Source organism: Typopeltis vanoorti, chromosome 4 (assembly GCF_054136105.1).
Source record: "Typopeltis vanoorti isolate ZY-2024b chromosome 4, IOZ_Tvanoo_1.0, whole genome shotgun sequence".
Lineage (NCBI taxonomy): Eukaryota > Metazoa > Arthropoda > Arachnida > Uropygi > Thelyphonidae > Typopeltis > Typopeltis vanoorti.
Genome location: NC_143552.1, coordinates 162,854,873 through 162,880,633, shown reverse-complemented (window position 1 = coordinate 162,880,633; position 25,761 = coordinate 162,854,873). Strand labels below are relative to the sequence as shown.

Genomic DNA, 25,761 nt, shown 5'->3' with positions numbered 1-25,761 from the left:
ACCGAAGTAATGTCACATAAGTTTTCATTATTACTGTCTTATCTACTATTTTATTCAATTACAGCTTTTAAAGGCATTACTATTTGCATCAGTACATATAAATCTGGGCTTCCTCTGGGTCTTTTTTCTTGTAATCAAAACAACTGTTTTTACTAACGATTTCTCTCCTATTCTCTTCAAGTGACCATACCTGCTAGATTAACTCTGCCCATGTGAATGCTAATGATGTCAAGTTCCTTTCTAATTAATTTCATTTATAACACAATTCTGCCATTTATGATATCTGGGCACTTCTCTAATTTTCCTCATAACTTGCATATCTGTGCCTCTAATTTTTGATTATTTTATTGTCAACCAAATTTTTAAATCCATAAGTTAATATTGGTTTGAACATCATCTTATATACTGCCAGTTTAGTATTTTGGTTATTTTCTCTCGTATTCCTTATAAATTTATTCAGCTGGCTCCTACTTTTGTAATTAATGCCTTAATTAATACAATACTGTCTTTATTTTATTATCTGATTCCTTCCTTTTTTTTGGCTTAGGTCTTATTTTGGACACTGTTGTTACAGTGTTCATTGCAATCCATCAAGGCAAGGCAAAGTATGATAGATACTGTGAGAATGTTGAATAATTGTGTGGACATGATGTTTAGGGGACCGCCTTAATGAGTCTAAGGACTCCCTGGAGTCTCCCACAAGAATAAAATATTTGGTCATGTATTCACAGGATTTAACAAAGACAAAGCCTTCATAACATTGGTGACAAGTAAGTGCTGCTAGTTTTGGAATTGGCGATTGGCAATGATCACGCAGAACACTTGGTGGATAAAGTGAATAGAAGTGATGACCTTATAGAGCTTGAAGCACCAGAAAAAAAGCAGAATAGCACAAAAAAGTGATTTCCTCAAAAAGGTTATTGAAAAAACTGGCAGAGAAATTTGCCTCTGTTAATAAGACGGTTTGGTTTATTACTATTAAGAGACACTTCAGGGAGTCAGAGACTCATCGAGGTAAGCCTCATACTTATTCTTGAATTTATTCACTGCTTGCACTCGCAACATCCAATGGCAATCCATTCCAATCATGCATTACCCTCTGAGAGAAAAATCTTGCCCTCGCCTCCTTCTAGGTGGCATTCATTCTCAGCTTCCAAGGACGCCCTCTTGTCCTTTCCCTACCCTCCATAAATTGAAAAAAATCATCAATTGAAATCCTGTATGACCCTTTCAGAAGTTTGCAAGTCTCAATCATATCACCCATTCTTTCTCCTATTTGCTAGTGTCTGCAGTCTACAAATTCTTTCTTCATAATCAGTATTCCATAATCCTGATATCATTTTTAACACTCTCCTTTATACTCTCTCCAGTATATCAGAATCAAAATGGAAACCAGGAGACCATACCTGCGCACAACAGTCCAAGTGAGGTCTTATCAAGGCCTTGTAAAGAGGCAAAATAACATCCTTATCTTTACATGCGAACGTTCATTTCAGTATTGATCTTTTGAGTTGCAATCTTTGCAACATGACCCTGAACTTCCTATCTATTAACACCCCAAGATCCCTAGTTTCATCAATTTCTTCTAGCCTAATTCCACCAATATAATACGACATTGGATATCTAATCATGCCAACAGTGGGCCACCCAGGGAGGGGGGGGGAAGCCCCCCCCACCAAAAAAAAGATAAAGTTAAAAAACACTAGAAAATTTTCCAAAATACTTTTCCTAATTAAAATTCATTTTTTATTTATGTTGTGTCATGTCTTCTATTTCTATACTACTTATGAATTAGGGGTCACATAAGGTGAGAGAACCTTATAGCATATTTCTCAATCTATAGTCTGCGATGATGGGACAGGTCATCCACAGGCTTAAATTAACCAAATCTATATATTTTAATTATCCAAACAAAACAAATTAAAATTGAATAAGTAAGGAAAAATTATTAAAATAAATGAATACTTAAAAAAAAAATAACGGCAGAATGTTCATTCCATAAACATTGCCACTATTTTAATTTGTAGCGGCAGAATGACGAGTAATAAAAGAGTGGTGAAGTGAAAAACAATATGGTTTTATGACTTCCACCTTCCCTTGCTGTTTTGTCAGATTTGAAGTGAACATGTTATTGTATATGGTGGGGGGGTCTTTTTATTTTATTATTTTATATATCTTACCTTATTTATCCACCCCCTTCTTTATATCTCTAATTATATATTTTCCTTAATTGGGTTATCTTATCTCTGCGTCCACTCTATGTATATACGTTAATGCAATAATTATTATGTACTTCTAACTATTCTTCCTTATCACTCTTTGGTATCTCTTTACGCTATACTGCCTTCTGCACTTGCCTTCTTATTCTTTGAACACCAGAAAATTTATTTGATTAAAAGCTGCGCCACTCATGTCCATTTTCTAGTAACAAGAAGTGTAAAATGCGTTCAGTTGTTTTCCTAATACAATCAAATTATCCCTGATTAATTAATATCTGCAGTCGTGGTCTACTCTCTATCCTTTCTCCTGGGTTCCCGCTAATATGCCCTAATATTTTTTTCGGAACAGTGCATCAAAGAATTAAATATCAGGCAACACTCTATTAACATTTAAACAACACATTTATTTACCACAAAACAATTTACACTATCATTGCAATTAAAGAAAATTTTGCTTAGTTCAACAATTAGCTTAAAATGCCCTTTCAATTCATGAAAATTATGTCACAAAATTAACCACTCACTTCCAAATACAAGTTACTAACCTAAACAATGGTACCTATTAATAAACTGTTACTTCTTAACTGTTATGCACATAAGAAATATCATTGCACACAAAAGCTCTTTCCTTCCGATATTAAGGTAAATCTATAGGCAAAATGCACCATTGACAAACAGTTACCCTCTGACTGTTACACATAAAAATTTCTATTAATTATTAAACATCTAATTTTCAACTATTAACTCTGCTCAATTTCATCAGCCTCAACTTAACAGTCCACTAATACAGTTCTCCTATAATTCATGAAATTTGAATAAACGGATCAGCTCACTTTATGGCTGCTACCCACTGTGTACTTTGCTTCGAACTGGAGTCCTGACTATTTTTTTTCGAATCAGGTTTTTCTCTCTCCCTTTATGCCGGTGATAAATTTACTGACGCTTCTTGGGATGCTGTTCTCGTCGCACTTCGGATGAAGATTATCGGCTTGTGGAATGCTTGCATGTGTGTTGGAGTAATGGAGCAATTTCTTCCCTCGGGCAACAGCTCCCGGCGAAGATTTGTCATCAAATATCTGCTTTACCTGGTGGATTGGCTCCCGTCATCTTTCTTTTAGATCACTGGCATGATTTCTCCTGAAGTCGCGTCCTCGATGGCTTACACCTGACGGACAACCGCTGGCGACTTCTCGATAACGACCTCCCGACAACCGATGAGGAACTCTTGAAACCGATACTCGATCTTCTGGCCAACACCTTTTATTCGCCTTCTTTCGTATCCCTGCACGAAAATATGGGACCCTGAACATTTCGGTGCGGTCCCTTGTTCTTCCACTGACGCTGACCCTTTCTTTGTTCTTCTCGTGTATTCCTCTAATCCTATTTGATTCGGGCAGCAGACATTCGTCTGAATTTTGTCGGTCTGTTTAACACTGACCTTGAGTATTTACAGGTGCACTTCACAAAGAAATTTTGTCCTTATAAAGAGCTAACATATACGGTTTTCTGGTGGCAAGGTATTGCCTTAGTTCAACACATTCTAGAATTTGTCTTAGGGCAGCAAGTAAGGACAATTCCCGTAGGGATTATTTACATTAACAAACTTTTAAATATACACAGAAATGCAGGTTATTTTTATAACATCCTTACAGGGATTGACTTCTGTAAAAAATTTATGTAAGGCTTTCTGGCATTTTTCAGCTACATCAAATTTTTAGATTATCCACATCACCACATTTCAACCAATTGCTTGTTGTTTATTGATTTTTATTGTTGAATATTTTCTTCCTTCAACCAAGGCTCAATATATCTTCAGAAGTGCTAAGTAATACTTAGACAAAATGTGTTGCATGTTAACTCCAGTATTTATATATTTTTTGGAAATCGTGCGAAAAGCAAGCTGACAATTGAGTTGAAATGCTAACTCTCTTCAACCGAATTCCAATAATATGTGAAACTGCCATAACGGCATTCACTATATATATATATATATATATCTTAGTTTTAACACGGTTACGAATTTTAACACTTTCGGTTGAATTTTATTGCTGTCGAGCAAACTCACACAATCTAAGTTAGTACTGTGTGTGCCGGTGCAACATATGGTTTTGCTTGAGTCTATATATACAGCATAGTTTCTGTATGAGGGATATGTGATTTATTAATTAGTGTCGTTTTTATACCAGTTGTCTCTAATTGCACTATTTGTTGAGAAATATATTACACAGATTGCTGGTACCTTATTCACTGACATAATAAAAGTACTTGTTTTTCTTGCCTCTGCAATATAATGGTTATTGGGGAGGGCCTGTTGTTTAGCGCAGGAGCAGGTTACTGTCGCCCTGCTCTGAACGTATTTCAGCTTTTTTTCATTTGCGAGGTATGTGCGAAACTTTTTAATTTCTTTTTTCAAAAAGTAAAATGAGGGGTGAGCGTTATATGCATTTAAGTATAGTATTTCAATTATGGATAAGTACATTGGTACCTAAACGGAAAAATATCTTGGATGACAGTGATATACAAAACAAGTTTGTAATGACAGTGTTTGTGTGTAGTTTCTGAAGAGAAAGAGGTCTGTAACCAATCCACAGAAACACAGAATTCCCATCAGTTGCAATGCAATAATATTAATATGCTTAACGAAATGAAAGATTTGCTGACTTCCTGGACACTTGACCAGTGGATCGCATTCAAAGGTAAATACAATTGGTTAGTTTGTAGGAAGATTTTTCTGTTTTGTGACTTTTCTCCCTTTACGGTAATTATGCCTACATTATTGTGTTATTATTCAACAATTGTTTACAGTTTTGAATGTAATGTGTATATAAAGTCAATATCACCAGTAACCTGACTACAAACACGTGATGAAAGGGACGGGGAGGTTGGAGCTTCCCCGGATAGTATTCAAAAGGTAAATACAATTGGTTATTTTGAATAGGGCCCTGAAACTTATTAGTTTAGAATTTAACCATTGGGAAAGGATTTTGTATCTACCTCAAAACTCTGAAACAGAATTTGGAAACATTTTCCGAATAACTTTTTATAAGAAATTTCTGTGATTTCACGATTCATTTCAGGCTTGCAGTCATGAAAACGACCTTTCGTTATCAAAAAAAGAGCAGCTAATTGAGCTTTCAAGTGACAGTGGACTTAAAATGCAATTCCGTGATCATGGTTTGGCTCGATTCTGGATCTCGCCTTCCGTGAGAAGTGAATTTCCCGAATTATTTGAAGAAGTCGAAAATTGTCATGCAGTTTTCTACAACCTATCTTTGCAAGAAACGATTTTCATCGCTCCTTCAAATAAAAACAAAATACAGAATTCGTCTTAGTGTGTGTGTGTGTGTGCGCGCGCCGATCTTCAACTGAAGTTGACCAATATTGAGCCAGATATCCAGCAACTCTGCAAGGTCGAGAAGCTCATCCATCTCATTAAAAGTAAATAGTAACTTAATTATATCATTTTAATGTTTAATTAAAATTTTTATCCACAAAATTTAATTTTTTATCTATATTTCCGGCCTGGTTGGTCGACTCTCCAGCCAAAAGTTTGAATCCTGCCGTGGGCAAAAATGTTTGTGATTGTCTGTGAAAATACTAGTGGTAGTGGTCGGTGGTAGACAGCGTTGATGTAGATGATGATTGTGGTTGGTGAGGATGGAGAGTTGTAGAGTAGGTGCCCTTCCTCAATATGTCTTTAAACTACCTGAAGGTGTTATGTAATAATAATATCGTCAAGCTTTATATGTTCATTGTGCATCACATAGTTTGAATTTGTGATGCACAATGGACAAATAAGAAATTGCATTGGCATAATTGAAAAGGTACACAATTTCTTCAATACCCCTAAAAGACAGTATGTCCTTGTTGTTTATAATATTATAATATTAATATCTTTTAAGATCTTTATTTAGCTTGCAAAAAATATTTGTGTGCACTTTACCATTGTCTAAAACAATGCAAAAATCTGACAGTGACCTCTTAATTGCCCTAAATTTTGTTGATTATGTTGTGGCTTAATTAAATACCATTCGTGAAACACCAGATTCTTCATTTAAAGATATTTATGATAAAGCATGTATAAAAGCCAAGGACTTCATCAAAACAAACATTAAGGTTAAAGTTCAATGTTCCAGCCGATTCTGTAGAAGAGTATTTCAGGAGAACTATTTCATCCCATTCATTCCAGCAATTTTGAACTCCGAATTCATGTTGTGGTATAAGAAATTTGAAAAACCGTTTGCAATAGCTCCATGCAAAAAGCCGTTGATGCAGTTTCAAAGTGTGACAAAATGATATATCCTAACATCTATAACTTATTAAAAATATTTGCAACGCTTCCGTTAACAACATGCGTTGCAAATAAGTTAGGAAATGAAAGGTCATTTTCTAACTTATGCCTTTTCAAAACCTATTTAAGATCTACCATGACACAATCACGATGAACAGACAGGCTTTGCTATACATACACACAGAAAGAGATTAATGTAACCACGACTGAAATAATTCAAGAGTTTTGTAAATAGAAAAGAAAACTGGATTTTATTCTTTAAATAAATTTTTATAATCACCTAATGAATTTTATTTAACGAATTTTATTGAATGAATGAAATTTAGTTGAATGGATAAAAATATTTTTAATGCAAATTCATTGTATTAAAAATATTTTTATTCGTTCAACTCAGCACCCCCCACCAAGATTAAATCCTGGGTGTGGCACTGCATGCCAATGTATATGACTACACATTTACTCACATTGAACTGACACCCATTTTCCCATGTCCACAATTCCAGCCTATTCAAATCATTCTGCAAGTACTGCATATCAGCAGCATTCCTGATTACCCTACTGAAATTTAGTTGAATGGATAAAAATATTTTTAATGCAAATTCATTGTATTAAAAATATTTTTATTCGTTCAACTCAGCACCCCCCGCCAAGATTAAATCCTGGGTGCGGCACTGCATGCCAATGTATATGACTACACATTTACTCACATTGAACTGACACCCATTTTCCCATGTCCACAATTCCAGCCTATTCAAATCATTCTGCAAGTACTGCATATCAGCAGCATTCCTGATTACCCTACTTATCTTTGCATCATCAACAAATAGCTGTATGTTGCTTGTCAAATCCTTCCCAATATCATGAAAATACAGATTGAATAACAGTGGACCAAGCACTGATCCTTGTAGTACACCACTTCTTACCTTAAACCTTGCAGACTCAGATCCCCCGTATACCAACTTTTTGATATCTGTCAGCCAGCCATCCTCTTATCCATGCTAATATTGTATAACCCAAACCCATTTTCTCCAATTTATGCAAAAGTCTACCATGCTGTATTCTGTCAGAAGCCTTAGCAAAATCCAAAAGTATCATGGTGTATCCATTCCTCTTGTCTAGTTCAATGGTAACATTGTTATAGAATATGAGCAATTTGCTAAAACATGATCTTCCCTTAGTAAACCCATGTTGATCATTGCAAAGTAGAGATTCACTATCAACCATTTCTGAATGCGAGCCCTAACTATTTTTTTCAAAATCTTCACCACCACTCCTGAGATACTCATTGGTCGATAGTTGGATACATCAGTTGTTGCACCACACTTGTGCAATGGAATTGCCATACATTCCTTCCATTCCTGCAGAATCTTCCCTGTTTAATATGAGTCTCAGAACAGGGAAGATTCTGGTCAAAGGAATGGCCAGTTCAGTTGAATTCTTTTAGCACACGTGCTGATATTCCATCAGTCCCTATTGCTGAATTCAATAATGGAAGCATTTGCTTGCCACACAAAGGGTTATACCGAAAAGAAGGTAAACTCAGCAGATTAAGTTGGATGTAATGTAGAAATTTTAAAAAATTCCTATTCCTGTTGTCCTCATCCCTGAAACTATGCCTAGATCTTCCAGAAGTTATCAATCTGGAGAACCACCCTCAAAATGCAGTGTTGCAATTCCTGAATTTAAAGAGTTTGATGGTGATGAACTAGCCTGAATTGTTCAATTAATGAGGCAACAGTCATGAAGAATTATTCTTGCCTTGTGTTTCTAATTAATTTTTTATAATTGCATAGGAGCACTGCACACTCATGTTTCATTATTTATTATAGCACAGTACACAGTAATTTTATGTTATAGGTTGCAAGCATATTATTTCACTATACACAGAGAGTAAATTCAATTAAACATATAACAAAGTAGACCTACACATTTTAGCATTGAGGCATGTTAATTCTTAACATAACCTTATGGTTCATATAGTAATTTCCATTGGCAATGGGACATCAGAATGAAACTCAGTCATAAGTCAAGAGTGATGGTATTTTGCTATCCATTCATTTACAGGTTGTAAGGTTCACTTTTTATTTCTGTTTTTAATCTTATGAAATTGTATTTTTGAATTTTTAGATACACCTTCATTTCTTGTGGTATATAACTGTTTCAGCTCTTATTTTAGTTGCATAAATTAAAACTGGTCTTATTTAATTTTTTATGTATACATAGATATTTGTCTTAGTTATAATATTATTTTTTTCCCCCTTCTTAGTTTATCTTAAATTCCTAAACTTTTTTGATCTTGTACACGAGAAGTTAGAGTACCTATAAGCACATCAGTGCTGTGTCTGGGTGCTATAGGTGAAAACTGAGTAATAAATCGATATCATTATTCATCATTAAAAATATATAAACAGGCCAGGTGCAAACAGGCTACACTTTTCTTAGATTTTTTTATTTTTATTTTTTTATATTGATCTCATACATGAGAGATCAAAGGACTATAAGCACGTGATGTGTGGGTACAGATGGGAACTGAGATAAAAGTTTATTAATGTTTTATTTGAAAAGTTGCAGGTTGTAGTGTTTAGAAATACTTCATAAGGAAGACTGTTCCAGAGGATAGACATGGACAGAATAAAAGAGGAAGAAGCAGGTTCAGTGCATTTGCACCATAAAGGGATGCTGGTCAGGCTGCTGCTCTTGTATTAACAAGTACAACAGAAAGTAGAGAATTGATGGTCCAGTTCAGTGGAGCAATGATCATTGAAGTACCTGTAGAATAGACATAGAGCTGAAACATTGCATCTGTAAGAGAGAGGTTGAAATGAATCTGTAAGAGAGGGATTGTTTATGTGCTGAATCGCTCCCCTGTGAACAGTGTCAAGAATTTTTAGAGAAGTTTTGGGTGCTTCTCCCCAAACATGCACTATTCATTTCCTTTTTTTCTCTTGTATGTTGTCCCCTTTCTTACCTTTCCCAAGAAAGGGGACAAAAGAAACCACGCAAAGAAACCACTCCTCACTCTCTTGCTCAGTTTCCTTTCGTAACTTCATTAGAATGCATAAATTATTTTCTAATTATATATTGATCTTAATAGAATGCTTGTTTTTTATGTAAAAATAATGTTGTGAGAGAATTAAATATCTTGTTTAACTTGATTCTTGTGCTTATCTAATTTCAGTTTCATTGCACCGCTCATTAAAATACGAATCTTGCGGGAAACCCTATGTATAAGTAAGAAAATTTCGGCCTGTTGTAAGTTCACGATGCTGTTGTGCTATATGATGCTTTATTCCTTCACAATAACTGTGTTATTTCAAACATAGAGTGGCACAGTATAATAAAAATTTTCTTTATGTTTGAATGTGGGGTCAGCCAACAACTAGCAAATATAAGGTTGGATGATAGACAAAAATCAACAAAACGGCGCAGTCGACAAGATTTTGATTCACTAACGATAATCAAGAAATAAGTTTTGTTGACACAATAGCCTACTAGGAATTAATTCCTAAAAACTTTAATGGTAATTTTAATTGAATCATGATGAGTTGGTTGTGAAACAATTAGGCAAGGAAAAGAAAATTTTAAATAGTCTTGACATTCTTAATTGAATGAATTATAGAGTAACTGATAAACAGATATGACTCATGCTTCTAGCACAGGTATGGAGGATAGTGAATTCTTCCCCACTGTAAATCCCCAACAAGTCCTTCCTCAGTTTTCAGGGGAAGAATCAGATGATGTACTGTCCTTTTTTTCCTTCATTGAAAAGCTTAGAGAATTAGCAAACTGGATTGATTTTCAATTACTAATATTACTACGAAGTAAGTTGTGACTGGTAAGGCAAGGTCGTTTTTATATCCATCTCCAGTGCTTAAGGAAACATTAGAATATCAGAAGTTTAAAGATGTCTTAATTTCACAGTTCTCTAAATTGAGAAGTATTGGACCCAACTTGTGGAAACTACAGAGGATCACACAAAAGGATAAAGAAAGTGTTACAGAGTTTTATAATCGCATGTTGACTCTTTCTAACAGTTTGAACGTGTCTAATGAAGATAAACCTCATTTGGATTGGGCTGTTTTCCAGCAGTTTTGCCAAGGTGTCAGACCAGAATTGAGAGGGACTGCCTACAAGAAGAAAATTAACACCTTAGAACAATGTTTCAAAGTTGTCAAGGAAAAAGAACAAATGATAGGACGCTTTTGTCCTGTTCAAAGTTGTCAAGGAAAAAGAACAAATGATAGGACGCTTTTGTCCCTTATCTAATGTAGGTCATGTGAGCGTTATAAATAAGACTGATTATTCCTTAAACCAATCTGAGACTGAAAAGGAAAATAAAAGGGAAAGAAGAAGAATAATGGAGAAAATTCCTTAAATGTTAATCATATAGCTGAGAGTGAAGAACTATCCAAGGACTGTTTAATGCAGGAAATAAAAACCTTAATTCACCATGAAGTAAAAAGATTACATCAACCAGTAGCAGATTGCCTTGATGAAGTAATGAAGCAGCTAGTAGTTATTACTACAACCTTTCATGAAAACCACAACCCTAGAACAGATCGAATCAACAAAATGGTGGAACAAGAAGTAAAAAAACAGAATCAACCTATATTAGCAAATCTGGACAAAGTGGTGCATGGATTAGAAAGACTCAATCTACAGATGCCCATTACCTCTCAACCTCAAGCAAAGGAAGAGTATTTCTCCAACTATAAGGATCCTCCAAGATGCTTTCAATGCCACAGGACTGGGCATATTGCTAGGAATTGTTTCGATGCTAAAGGAACATACTCAAACAATGGATGGGATTTGAATTTTGGACAGATCCCTCAAAAAGTACATAGTAATCTTGATAACTCTTTTAAGATGAATGAATCAATGATGAAAATCAGAGGAAATATCCAGGGGTATCAATGTAATATCTTACTAGATACAGGTTGCAATGCTTCAACTATCAGTAGAAGCTACCTCATGCATATAAAGCACAGAATATGGAAAAATATTATTAAATTGAGGAGACCAGTGAGAATTACTACCCTCTCTGACTCTACTTTTATGGCATATAAGAAAGCTCGTGTAAGGATTTTTCTACCAAATTTTGGGTTATTTGTTTGGCAGGATCTACTAATTATTCCATCTACACCCAGCTAGAGTTCTCACATCATTTTGGGAACTAACTTTATGAAAAATTATTGCTTCTCATGTGACTTTTCTAAGGGTGAGATATCCATAATGAACAGAAGAAGAAATATCTGGAGAAATAATACACCTACAAATATTGGATGGAAGCAACTAACAGAAAGGCATGGTAAGATGAATGTGATACAACCTACAAGTAAAGTACAATCAACTACTAATGAGTCAATTGAAGATTCAAATTTTGAATCTTCAATTGACTCATTGTTGATTAGGTTTATCAAATTTATCAAATTCTGATAAACCTAATCAACTTCAAGCTAAACCTACCACAGACTTAATATTACAAGAGCAAATATCTACACCTGAATTAGAAGTTGGCAAAACAGATCAACTGATAATTAAAATCAACTTTGCTAAAGCAATTAGTTTACTTCCAAGATCTAATAAGGCAAGAAGAAGAAGGGAGGGAAAGGACAAGTCTGACAGACTATCCTACTTAGTAGATTCTTTGGAGAATGTATGGGGAAGGAAAAGGAATTACCAGGGAATGACATATCACAGAAGAAGTACCATTAGAATGAAAAACCCAGTCATGACACAATGCTAGAGACAGATATTATTATTATTATTATTATTATTAAACAAGACCTCATGGAGTCAAAGACTCATCTAGGAGGTCCTTTTATCTTACACACACATCTCATCATACCGTGTCTTAAACACATTCAAACTACTTGCAGACACCACGCTCTCAGGCAAGGCATTCCAATCACTCACAACTCTGCACGAAAAAAACCTGCCTCTCACTCCCTTACTCACACCCTCCTTATACAGTTTCCAGGGATGACCCCTGGTTCTCCCCTGATCTCCCACTATTCTCTGTAGAACTTCTCCACCATTGATCCTATAACAACCCCTTACCAACTTGTAGGTCTCTATCATATCTCCCCTCTTCCTTCTCTCCACGAGACTCTGCAAATTACATCTTTTCAATCTTTCCTCATACTCAACATTCCAGAGGTCAGAAACTACCTTAGTCAGTCGCCTTTGGACCCTTTCCAACATCTCTTCATCCTTCTGAAAACCCGGTGACCAAATCTGGGCACAATAGTCCAAGTGTGGCCTAATCAAAGCCTTATACATTGGAACAAGTATCTCCCTACTTCTACATGTCAGTGTCCTCCGCATCATTCCCAGAAGTCTTTGTGTTGTCTTCACAATTTTGGCGATGTGTCCCCTAAATTTTAGATCCTTATCCACTATCACCCCCAGATCTCTTATTTCCTCTACTTCCAACAATATATTCTCACCAAGCATAAATTCTGCATCCCATCTTTGTTTTCCAAATTTTAAAACTTTACATTTTGCAACATTGAACTCACATCCCCATTTGCTTGCCCAATCACTCAATTTATTCAAGTCTTCTTGCAAGGCCACAACATCTTCACTACTCTTTATGGTTCGTCCCAACTTTGCATCATCTGCAAACAACTGAATATCTCCATCCAAATCTTCACCAATATCATTAATATATAAGTTAAATAGTAATGGCCCTAAAACCGACCCCTGAGGCACTCCACTAGTGACTTTCCTTTTCCTGGATATTGCACCCCCATACGCAACTTGTTGATACCTATCAGATAGCCAGTCTCCAATCCAATGCACTAATCTAATATCCAACCCCATCTGCTCTAGTTTGACTGTCAACTTATCATGAGGTACTCTATCAAAAGCCTTTGCGAAATCCAAGTATATTACTGTGTATCCTTCTCCTCTGTCCAAGGAAGCAGTCACTTTATTGTAATAAGTAAGTAGATTACTAAAGCATGACCTCCCTTTAGCAAATCCATGCTGTCCATCAAAGATTATACCATTGTTGTCAACCCAACTCTGGATCCTAGTTCTCACAAGCTTCTCCAACAACTTAACCACAACACCTGACACACAGATAGGCCTATAGTTTGATGCTTGAGTTCGATCACCTCCTTTATGAAGTGGCACAATCTTGCCCTCCTTCCACTCTTTAGGAACTTGACCAAGTGCAAGACTCGTATTAAAAAAATATGTCAAGGCAGGTGTCAACTCTCTGGCACACTCCTTCAGAATACGTGGTGATATATTATCAAGTCCCACAGCCTTATTTACATCTAGTTTACTCAACTCCCCAAACACCTCTTGCTCACTTACAGTCAGTCTCTCCTCCCAATGAGGGACTCTGCTCTGATGAGACATCCCCATACTACAAAAATAAGGGACAAACGATTCCCAGTAATGAAAGCAGAATGAATCTAAGTAAAAATGTAGGAAATACAAAAATACTGACTGTAGTAATAAATTAGATTTTATTCAAACTAGATATTATTTAAGACCTCAAAAGGGGGATAAAAAGTCTATTTTCTCCACTCATGAGTCTTCTGTGAAAAATTTTTCTTTAAAGAAAAATTTTTCAGAGGAAAAATAAGTCCTTGTTAAATTGTGAATGAAGAATTTTATGATTATTAATACTTCATCCATGATTTAACATGAATTGCATTTCCTGAGCTAAGTGTGCTCCTAAGTAAATTGTAATTTAAACACTTACTGTTTTTTGTTCATTGAAATAATAATTGTAATTTTTTTTAGTTATTTATCTTATATAAATTCTTTATATGAACTTGTAAATCTATCTTAAGTGAATTGTAATATATGCATTTTATTTGTTGTTACTGAAAGTGAAAGTATTTCTAAGGGACTCTGCTAATGTGATTTGATTGGTTACTGTCAGAAAACTATGTTATTTTGAGATAGCGCATGCCTTAGCGTTGGGAACTACAACGACCACATAGGAATTTCATTGTAAATTGAAAGAGCAGAGGAAAAACAAGTTTGAGCGGGAAAGAGAGAGAGAGAATTTATGAGATATAGGAAGAAGGAACCAGAGGGAAGTTGGAGAGAGTGTGGGAAGGTCGTGAGATGTGATCTAACCTGGGATCATACGACATAACAAAGATTTGGAAACTTGTTCCGATTTTAATGACTCTGACTTCGAACTCATATTTATTTATAGTTTCCTGTCACCTTGTAAAGGAATTTACCCGAGTGAAAAGATAATAATGTGATCGAAATTTATCATACGATAAGTTATTACGAGCAAGAAAATACATTTTCCAGTCTTAACAAATAAGTTATTGAACTCATTGTGTTCAATAACTTTTGTGTTGTCTATAGTGGAAGATTATAGAGTGCCTAGAAGTGTTGTAAGAGTTTTCCATAATGTGCAAGCTATGATGATCGTACCAGTAAGAATATCTATTCTATAACTAACGTGTGATAGTGTTGCTTGTGTTCGGAGAACTTGGTCAAATTTCGTGTTGCTGGAACCAGCTAGTCAAGCTTGAATGAGTGATATTATAAAACATTTTCCTTGTGAAACTAATGTGAGAAACTTCATTGAAGAATTAGTTTGTGTTTGAATGTGTTATCTTGCAATGTATATGTAAATGTAAGACTGAGCCTTTTAAGAACTATTTTAATCCTCTGATAGATATTGAAGATGCTTGCTAAGTGTTTGATAAAATTGAAGTTTGTGATTATTCCATGAGACTAAAAAGAATTACTTTTTAAGTGTTTTGCTGAATATTGTTGTTGTTTAAGGTGAAACTAAGTTGAAATCCTAACGGATGAGAATTGTGAAAGCCTTATGTTCTAGCAGTAAAATTATGCACTCAGCTGAGTGGAATCTAAATACTTTATAAATGCATAAATTATTTTCTAATTGTATTGATCTTAATAGAGTTCTTGTTTTTTATGTAAAAATACTTTTGTGAGAGAATTAAATATCTTGTTTAACTTGATTCTTGTGCCAATCTAATTTCAGTTTCATTGCACCGCTCATTAAAATACGAATTAAAATACAGGGAAACCCTATGTATAAGTAAGAAAATTTCGGCCTGTAGTAAGTTCACGTTGCTGTTGTGCTATTTGATGCGTGATTTCTTCACAATAACTGTGTGATTTCAAACATAGAATGGTGCAGTATAATAAAAATTTTCTTTATGTTTGAATGTGGGGTCAACCAACAACTAGCAATTATAAGGTTGGATGAAAGACAAAACCAATAATATCTTCTTTGGGTCTTTTTCATAGATACTCTTGCATTGCCCGTGCCTAAGGTTGTTTATAATTCATGACATCCAGTGTTACTAATATTAGGTTTCTGCCTGCCACTGAAGAAAATCAACACTTTTGAAACAGTGCAGTTTTTTTGGCAGAACATTTCAAAAATATATATGGGGACTCCATACGCTTAAGTTGTAACTGGATCTTGAAGAGTGAATCTTTAGAGTTATTATTTTACTTTAGGCTTTAAAAACATATTCAGTAATGGACAAGAAAACATTTATGTACCGCAGTTATTACTAATATTACAGAATCTTCAAGTTGCAGAACTCATTGCTGGAAGTCCAATATGTTATGTCTGTTGGAAATTTAAAAATTGCAAATTAATTTCATTTTGTACAACTTGCATTCAAATCCCATCATGGAAATCATCCTCTAACCAGTTTCATTTATAATCGAGTTAGCTTCAGAAAGAGTTAAGAATTTCTTTCACATGGACATTTTTCAAATCTTGTCTGAAAACATATGCTGTTGTCAGGCATAACATATTGAACTGACTTCCAGCAATGAGTCTTGCAACTTGGTAATGTTCGTAATATTGCAGTAATACTATATAAATTCTTTCCTATCTAAATGAACTAGTAAATAATATTATATTCTGCTTTCAGTATGTTGTGGTGAATATTATTCCTGATCAAATGATGGTCTTTGGTGGCAGCTCTGATCCGTGTGCTGTTGCCTCATTGTTTAGCATTGGTCAGCTGGGAACGGAACAGAATAAGAAACACTCTGCCACCTTATATAAGCATATTGAAAAAACTCTTGGAGTTGCTTCAGATAGGTATGTTTTCTTTGGTTTTATCATGAAATTTAAAAATTACATTTTATTCCATTATACTGAACTCATATAATGCCTATTATTATCTCTGTGTTTCTTTGTGCATATTTTCATAGACATGAAAAATCATTTCAGAAATGTAATATCAGTAGTTTGTCTAGATATATTTCATACTTTGTGCTATATATTGCTTTAAATAACTAATTTAGATTAAAGAATGGTGTTATTTTATTATATCTTGTCCTAGTACTAGTACTACAGAGTGCATAAAAAAATTACTAATATTAAGGCTTTCACATATTTGAGACATCTTTCTTCAAAGAATATAAAAGTAATTTAATTACTAAAGCTAATATTACATTAATATTTAACCAGCATGATATCAAAGCAAGATACTTATAGAAACTATTAGAAAATAATACAAAATTAACTAGAACAGAAATATTTCATTGTAATGACTTCAGCTAGAAACAAGGTTTTACAGATAAACATCCATGAGAATAGAGCAATTGCTGATTTAGGAAAAACAGATGATTTCACATCCTCAAGATGGACAACAAATCATTCCCTATATAGGATTGGTTGATGCAGAAAGCCTCACAAGATTTCTTAAATAAATGTTCAAACTTAATGGAGATACAATGTAAAGCCAGGACATAGTCTGCAAGTCCCGCTTTTCATTTGGTGAAAATGAATAGTTCATAATTTCTTTATTGCTTGTTTCTGCAGAATAGACAATTTGTTCATGATAATTTAAAGTATACAAACAGCAAATACTGTAGGTTTTCCGAAGATGCTATGGGTGAATCCTTTTCCTCTTGACACTTGTTAAACTGTTAATTGAAGGTCACTGTTAGCTCTTCAATTTTTTTAATATATATGATTAACAGCAAGCTTATTTAAAATTCCAAGTAGCTCACATTCATGAACTACCAGTTTTTCTGTTTCCAGATCATCTGCTCTGAAATCCTCAACATGAAATGCTTTGACAAAATACTAACTGAACATTATACTTATATTTTTAGTTGTTGTTCATCTATGTCAATATAGTCATCAATTTCATGGTTTCTACTATGTATTCCTTGTGCATCTGATGAGTACTACCCTTCTGTTTATACCTCCTCTGTAACTTCCTTTTACTCTGCCGTTTCTGCACAATTCGGGATGATTTATCCTTTTCATTTCCACTATTTACCCTTTTAACTTTAGGAATATTATTAGTATTATTATTCATGCTCCTCCAGGGAGTTTGACTATCAAGGTGGAGCCTTTTTAGCCACTCCTTGCTAAATACTTATCTCTCTCTCTCTCTCTGAATACATTAACCAAAGACATAATATATAATGATAGTCCATTCCACACACTCACCACAATCCATTTTACTCTATTATTATTATCTCTGTGTTTTGAAAGAAAAGAAAAAAAAAAAGCTTGTACGCTTTCCTAACCACGTCCTTAATCAGCTTTTAGGGATGACCGTGAGTTCTACCTGCACCGGCAATAAGCTGAAATTTAACTTGTATCTATGTTGACGTGTTACTAACTTGTGTTTCCATCCCATCTATTTCTCAATCTATCTCATGTATTTTGATTAAACTAGTTGTATATAAGAGAGTTGCAACCAACTTTAATTATTTATGTTTATGGGAGCTCAGTTAGAAATAAAATTCTTGATCAAAGACTGGAGATCATACCTATGGGAATTTTGAGAAAGATTAAAGAAGTGAACAGATAGCAACAATGGCAGAATTGTATTAAAAGTCAGGGTATTAGAGAATTGAAATTGTTAACATTCAAGAATGCTTGAGCAAAGATGATCTCAGGCCACTTAAGTAGAGTGAGAAAGCAAAGATTAGCAAAACAGGTATTTGTTGCTGAGATGATGGGGCAGGTGGACCCAGAGAAATACAAATCTAAGTGGATTGATACAGAAACAAGTGATTTAGAAGACCAAAATATAAGATCTCACAATTTTGGAGACCTTGACAGATGATTAATTTTGAAGAAAATAGTTATACAGGCATCTCCATAGAGTTCAAAGACTCGTTGCAGGAGACCCAATCTATCATGCTTCTCCTTGAACCCATTAACAGACAAAAACAACTGACTCTGGCAACCCATTCCACTCATTCACCACTCTCCAAGCATAAAACTAGTCCTCACACCCCTACTAACCACACCTTTATCAAACTTCCAGGGATGATCCCATGTTCTGGTCCCTCTAGCTAAGTGCTAAACATTTCCCCTGCATCAATCCTATAAAACCTTTTAAGCAGCTTAAATGTTTCTATCATATCCCCTCTTTTTCTCCTATCAACCAACTTCTGTAATCCATTATTTCATAGGGAACATTCCACAGGCTGCTCACCATCTTGATTACTTGTCTCTGAATCCTCTCCACTGCTTCCTCATTCACAAGAAACCAAGGGGACCAGAATTGAGCACAGTAATCGAGATGTGGGTATATCAAGGCCTTATAAAGAGGAATAACAACTTCCTTATCTCAATGTTAATGTTGGAAGGTTTTTCCCCCACTTGGTTAGACTATAAATTATATATTTAGTTTAATCCTTTATCCAAGTGTGAACAAACAAAGTTTGCACCTGAAGTATCTTCAGGACTGGGCCAACTCGTGGCAAAGGTGAGTTTGCATAATTTCCTTAGTATCCCATAATGCAAAGCACATCTCCTTGTAGACATGTATAATGCTATGCATTATGGGAAGGGCCACTACCCAGACTGGTTTCGACTCTTATTGAGGTCTCTTCAGTGGTAGCCAGACCCAGAGGTGATACCAAGGTTGATGCAATGCAGAAATCATATTTCTATATGCCAGTTGCGAAAAAGTGTCACACCTTATTATTAAATTGCAATTTAAAACTTTGTTTACACTTGGATAAAGGATTAAATATAATTTCAATGTTAATGTGTTCTTCAATAGCCAAGTAATCTTATGGGCTACCTTAGCAATTATGTCCTCTAAACTTTAACTCTGTCTACCACCACCCCTAAATTTCTAACTTCATCTGTTTCCTGGAGTACAGTGCCATCAATGTGATATACAGCTTGTAATCTATTTTTCCCAAAATACATAACTTTACATTTCCCCACATTAAATTGTCACCTGTTATCTTTTGCCCATACTGACAGCCTATTTAAATCATCCTGCATGCTTTCTACATTGCCTTGAATAACTATTAATCTGCCTAATTTTGCATCATCAGCAAACAACTGAATATTTCCTTTCAGGTTATTTCCTATATCATTTATGTACAATTAAACAGCAATGGTTCCAGCACTGAACCTTGCAGCACACCACTAGTCACCTGTTTTTGCCTCAATTCTGCCTCTCCAAACCACCTTTTGATATCTGTCTAGCAGCCACCCTCTTATCCACATAACCAGTGTCATATCAATCCCCATTTGTTCTAATTTGTTTAACAGAGTTTCATGCAGTATTCTGTCAAATGCATTTGTAGAATCCAACAGAATCATTGTGTAGCCATTACCTTTATCCAACTCAGCTGTTACGCTATTATAAAAAGTTAGTACATTACTAAGCCATGTGGACCCTCATACAGTATCATATTTTTATCTGCCCATTCTTGAATTCTCTTTTTGAGCAGTTTTTCTAATAATTTTACCACCCATGCCTGACATACTGACTGGTCTCTAACTTGCTACTGCAGTCTTACAACCTCCCTTATGCAAGGGAATTATTTTGCCCTCTTCCCACTCCCTTGGAACTCTCCCAGACCTGAGACTTAAAGAGCCTAGTCAGAGGCATTGCCAATTCCCTTGTACATTCTCAAAACCTTAGTTGATATCTCCTCTAAACCCACAGCTGTATTTACATTGACATTCTGCAATATCCTAAGAACCTTCAATTCATCTACCTCTCTCCCCACATCAGCGTCTGTCACATAGCAGTAACCTCACTAGGATGATATACCCTTGCAAAGTGGTCACTCAGTAACTCAACTATTTTATCTGCTTCTGTCTCCTCATGACCATTATCACTCATTAAAGTTAATCTTCCATCGTCGTTTTTCCTCTTACTTGCCACATAACAAAAGAACTCTTTGGGATTTTCTTTGGCCTGCTTGGCTAGATTTTTCTCATAATATGATTTTGCATTCCTTGCCACGCTAGTCGCCTTTCTTGCCTGAGCCTTCTACTGTTCATGAGTTTGCTGGTCACCTTTCTCTTTATATACCCTTCACAGCATTTTCTTCTTCTGTAGCTTATATTTAATGATATTACTCATCTATCTAACTCCTACCTGATTAACACTACTTACCTTTGGTATCCAATTTATTGCTTCCTCCAGATGCCCCTTAACTATATCTGAATGCACTACTAACATCGATACCCTGCAGTGTTTTATGTCATGGCACAGATCTAAGCTTTGTCATAATCACCTGCCTTGTAGTTCCACATATAACCCCTTCTTGACAGAATATTTGTCATGTTTTATAATCTCCCTAAGTCAAAACCATATAGCCCCTTTCACCAATTGAAGTCAATGTGGTTTATCTTGGTTATGGATAGCTCTTCTGATCCTATGACCAGGTCTCATACTCTTTCAACCCTAGTCCCCCTTCATCACATGCTGACTTAAGTAATTATCTCTTAGTAGGTGTATGAATTCTATTTCCTTCCTGCCATGTGATCTTTCTTCCTTCCACTGTATATATCCATAGTAATACCTCGACTTATACTCATTGTACTAATTTGACGATGCATGTCTGCCAGATTATCTGTGAAACTCCCTGGCCATTAACAACCAAACTGTACACCTATCTCGTATTCTTTTTAGCTGCAATTCATCTGCTATCATCAGTAGTACCTATCTTCCCTGAAAATACTAAACCATTCACATTCTATTCCTGTAACTACATCGTCTGCTGTTAGCCAAGTCTCATTAATGTCTATAACTTTTGGCAAGATTGCACTAATCAATACCAAAAACTCTTCCTCCTTGTCCCTGATACTTCTAGCATTAGTATATAGAAACTGCAGCATCCCTTTAGATCCCTGCCTGCCTTTACTTTCTGAATTGACTATCCTGTTCAATATTTTTGCTTTTTGCTTGAGAGACTAGATTCCTCACTTGGTCGTTCTCACACTCACTCACTGCATGGATGCCTTCACACAAACTCACTTGCTTTCACCCTAATTGCTTAAGTTTTCCTAAATTTGGATTTCAGCATACTCAGTGAACACAGCTCTCTGTAGAAACCTAACACCAAAACCATTTGGATCAACAAATCCTACATCATTCCTTCTTCACAATCATTAGCTATCAACGCCCTCCTCCTCAGTTTGCCTCTATCATAGCATGGTAGGAGACTTACAATCTTCACCTTCTTGCTCTCCACTTTTGCTTCTGCTAACAACTCCTCTACATCCTACCTCAGAATACTTCTCACCTCTCAAATCATTCGTACCAACCAAGACAATCATTTCCTTCGACTTACCTTTTTACATCTGGATAGCGTGGCTAATTATCATGAATTTTTGCACCAGAAATTCATGCCAGCAGCACCCAGGGTTTCCAGGTGGCCACCCTCCCAAGTACTAAATGGGCTCAGTTTTGCTTTCAGTGATCAGACAAGAACTGGTGCTTTCAAACCAATTTGGCTGCTGACCATGATGTGTTGATGTAAACTTTTCACATGGTACTATCATAATATTCTGTACACACCTGAAGATATATATGAGGAATTTGATGATGACATCCTGATATATATGTAATTCCATAGGCCAGTTATTCTGTTATTTGCTGGATCTTTCAACTGCTCCCACATAGCCTTAAAAACCAGACAACCATATCTGTGCCCAATAGTCCATTTGTAGTGTTATCAAAGCCTTTAAAGTTGGAGAATATCTTTTTCTTGCAAGTTAATATTCTCTTGAATATTTCAAGTTATCTAGTGCCATGTGGTGTCTTAACACCTTATCAGTTGCACCCTAAACTTTAATTTTTTGTCCACAGTAACCGTAAGGTCTCTAGCTTCATTGAATCCTTGCAGAGATTTTGTATCAGGTATATCCTCTATCCCATATTGCTCAGCTCCCAATTTAGAATTGTCAGCAACCTCTGTACCATCCTCACTATCATTAATATTCAAATTAAATAACAATGGCCAAAGTATAGAATCTTCTGGTACACCAGTGGTAATCCTCCTCTTAGACTCAGCTCAGCTGCTAAATTCTGACAGGTCAGTTAGGCAGCCACAATCCTGTCCATGTCACAAGTTTATTTTGCATGTAGAATCCTGCATACAAAATATATAAATATATGTATACTTATATAAGTAATTTTAATTTCTGTTTATTTATCTATTATTTTCTGTATGAGCATGTTACTCTCCAGCTTAATTTAACTTTGTAGCCTAATAGATAATAATAATAACAGGACTCTAGCTTTAATGTAGTGAGATTTTTTTTTTTAACACCAGAGGTCAGGCAAATAGTTTTAAAGGTTGATCAGTAATTATAGCATGCCATGTAGATTGTAATGCAGCTTGTTTCTTTGTATATATGTGTATACTCCAGAAGATGACCTTAATGTGAAGGTCGAAACATTGAGTATATATATTGGTTTATATTAAACTAAAGTTTTACTCTAACATGGTAGTTGTATCCATAATTTTTCATAATGTATTCTGATCACCATGTAAGCATGAAAGAAAAGAAATGGAGATACCACGATACTTCTGGATTTTGCCAAAGCTTTTGACAGGAGGGTGGCTGGCTAACTGACATGTCAGAATGGAGCTGCTGAGTCTATCAACTAAGTGGGCTGAACCAAATTCTTGGAATTTTTAAGCCCCCCCCCCCATTATTATTAAGATTAGGGTGTTAATCAAAATTTCACAGGCTTCTATAAATTTCCGTTCATACCAAGTTTTTGTATGATGCAAAAGAACAAGTACTTTTCCAATGAATTCGATGTAGGGTGTTAAGAGTGTAATCCAAGAGGCCTGCTTCACCAAAATTATTATATTTAATGTGTCGTTTGTGTTCTTTTTTACGGATAGGGATTGTACATCCAGTTTCCTCAATATAAGGCAAGTTACAGGTGATGCAGTAAACTCCAGGGTGTGCCAATGGGGGAAGAGGACCCTTAGAGGTGTTGAATATGTTTTTCAATTTTAAAGGTGGTTTAAAAGTGGCATTAAGATTATAATGATGTAGGATTCTATTAATTTTTTCTGATAAACCTTTAATGTATGGGAGTGTTATAGTTTTACTTTTTTTTTTTTTTAACATCGGAGGTCAGGCAAATAGTTTACAAACCATGGATAAATGATGACATACAAAATAGTATTACTGTGAAAGAAAATCTATGGAAAAAACTTAAAAAGTCACCCAGTAACACACATTTACAAACCTTATACAAAAGCACAAGAAATCAACTAACAACAAAAATTCGTAGGGCAAAAAGACGCTACTACTTCCAAAAATTCATGGAATATAACGACAACATCAAGCAAACACGGGCTACACTCAACGAATTAGTAACTCGAAAAAAGAAAACTTCAGCACAAGATTTTATTGCAAAAAGCTTCGGTCAGGACATAAACGAAGAGGAACTAGCAGACTCATTCAACCCTGCTTTCACAAACAATATCACACAACTCAAAAAAGACAAACTACCAACAATAAACAAAAAACTACCAACACAAAGTCAACAACAAACGATGTATTTTCCACCCATAACAAAACAGGAACTGAAAGAAGCAATCCTACAACTAAAACCAAAGACCACTCCAGGAATAGACAAAATAAGACTCATAGACCTTAAAACACATTTTGAACAAATAAATCCAATACTTTTGAAACTCGTGAACATAATATTCGAGACAGGCATTATTCCACAACAGCTAAAAACTGCAGTAATTATGCCAATATACAAACACGGCAAAAGAAACTATACTCAGAACTACAGACCAATAGCTACACTATCAGTCATCTCAAAAATTTTATAAAAAATAACACACACCAGACTACAGAACTATTTACAGAAGTACAACATCATCTCACAAAACCAATACGGCTTTCAGAAAACAAAAAGCACCATCACTTTATTAGAAGACATCGCCGGCACAATAAACAAAGCTCTTGACAAAAACAATTACGCTGTCCTTATACTGCTGGACCTAACCAAAGCATTTGATACACTTGAACATGACATACTACTCACCGAACTATACTCAATAGGTATAAGGGGAACACTGCATACATGGTTCAAGAACTACCTCTCAAACAGAATACAAGTAACAAAAATAGGTACATGTCACAGTCGGTGTATACAAATAAAACATGGTGTACCTCAAGGTGCCATATTATCACCCACTCTATTCAACATATACATTAACGATGTTCATAACATATCCATAAGAAGTCAAACATTTCAGTATGCAGATGACACTGCACTAATAGCAATCCACACAGACATCAACACGGCTCTCTGCAAAGCACAAGACCTAAATGAAATCACAACATACTTCCACCAAAACGCAATTCTAATCAACAGTACCAAAACACAGATGTTGATAATACACAACCCAAGAATCATATGCCCCGCATCACTATCGATACACTGTCACAAATACCGCTGCATTAACAACAAAAATACCTGCCAATGTCCCGAAATCAAATCTGTAACACATGCAAAATACCTCGGTCTCTATATAGATTCCGACCTTAAATGGACAAAACATAGAATACCTACACACCAAACTCCGGATCATCGCAGCAAAACTCTTCCAAGTTAAAGACATTATTCCATCCAACAATAGAAAACTCCTATATCACGGTATCTGCGAATCCCTACTCAAATACGGAATAACAGTCTACGCAAACACATCAAACAGCCACCTAACAAAATTAGAAACATTACACAGGAAAATCATGTCAACAGTGATCTGGACATCTTACACGCAACAACCAATTCCGACAAGCACATGGCTATACACAGAATTCTGAGTATTAAAAACCTGAAACACTAAATGACATTAACAAGGAATTACTTCAACATCACCTATCGAAACAACAGAGACGCATATCGTATAACATGATCTATAACAACTCTCTACATTTCTAAACCCTTCAACAATTCATACGGTTCTTTTGTGGGATCACATCAGATACCCATGCAACTCAAC

At 35.3% G+C, this 25,761-nt stretch overlaps 1 protein-coding gene across 1 annotated transcript in view; it reads left to right on the top strand.

Annotated features, from left to right (window-relative positions):
- Positions 1 to 25,761, top strand: part of LOC150107811 (macrophage migration inhibitory factor-like) — a 39,164-nt gene that overhangs the window by 808 nt on the left and 12,595 nt on the right. The window contains exon 2 of the mRNA XM_090391573.1: positions 16,416 to 16,588. Within this exon, the coding sequence (XP_090247699.1) occupies positions 16,416 to 16,588 (173 nt within the window). The remainder of the gene's footprint in view (positions 1 to 16,415; positions 16,589 to 25,761) is intronic.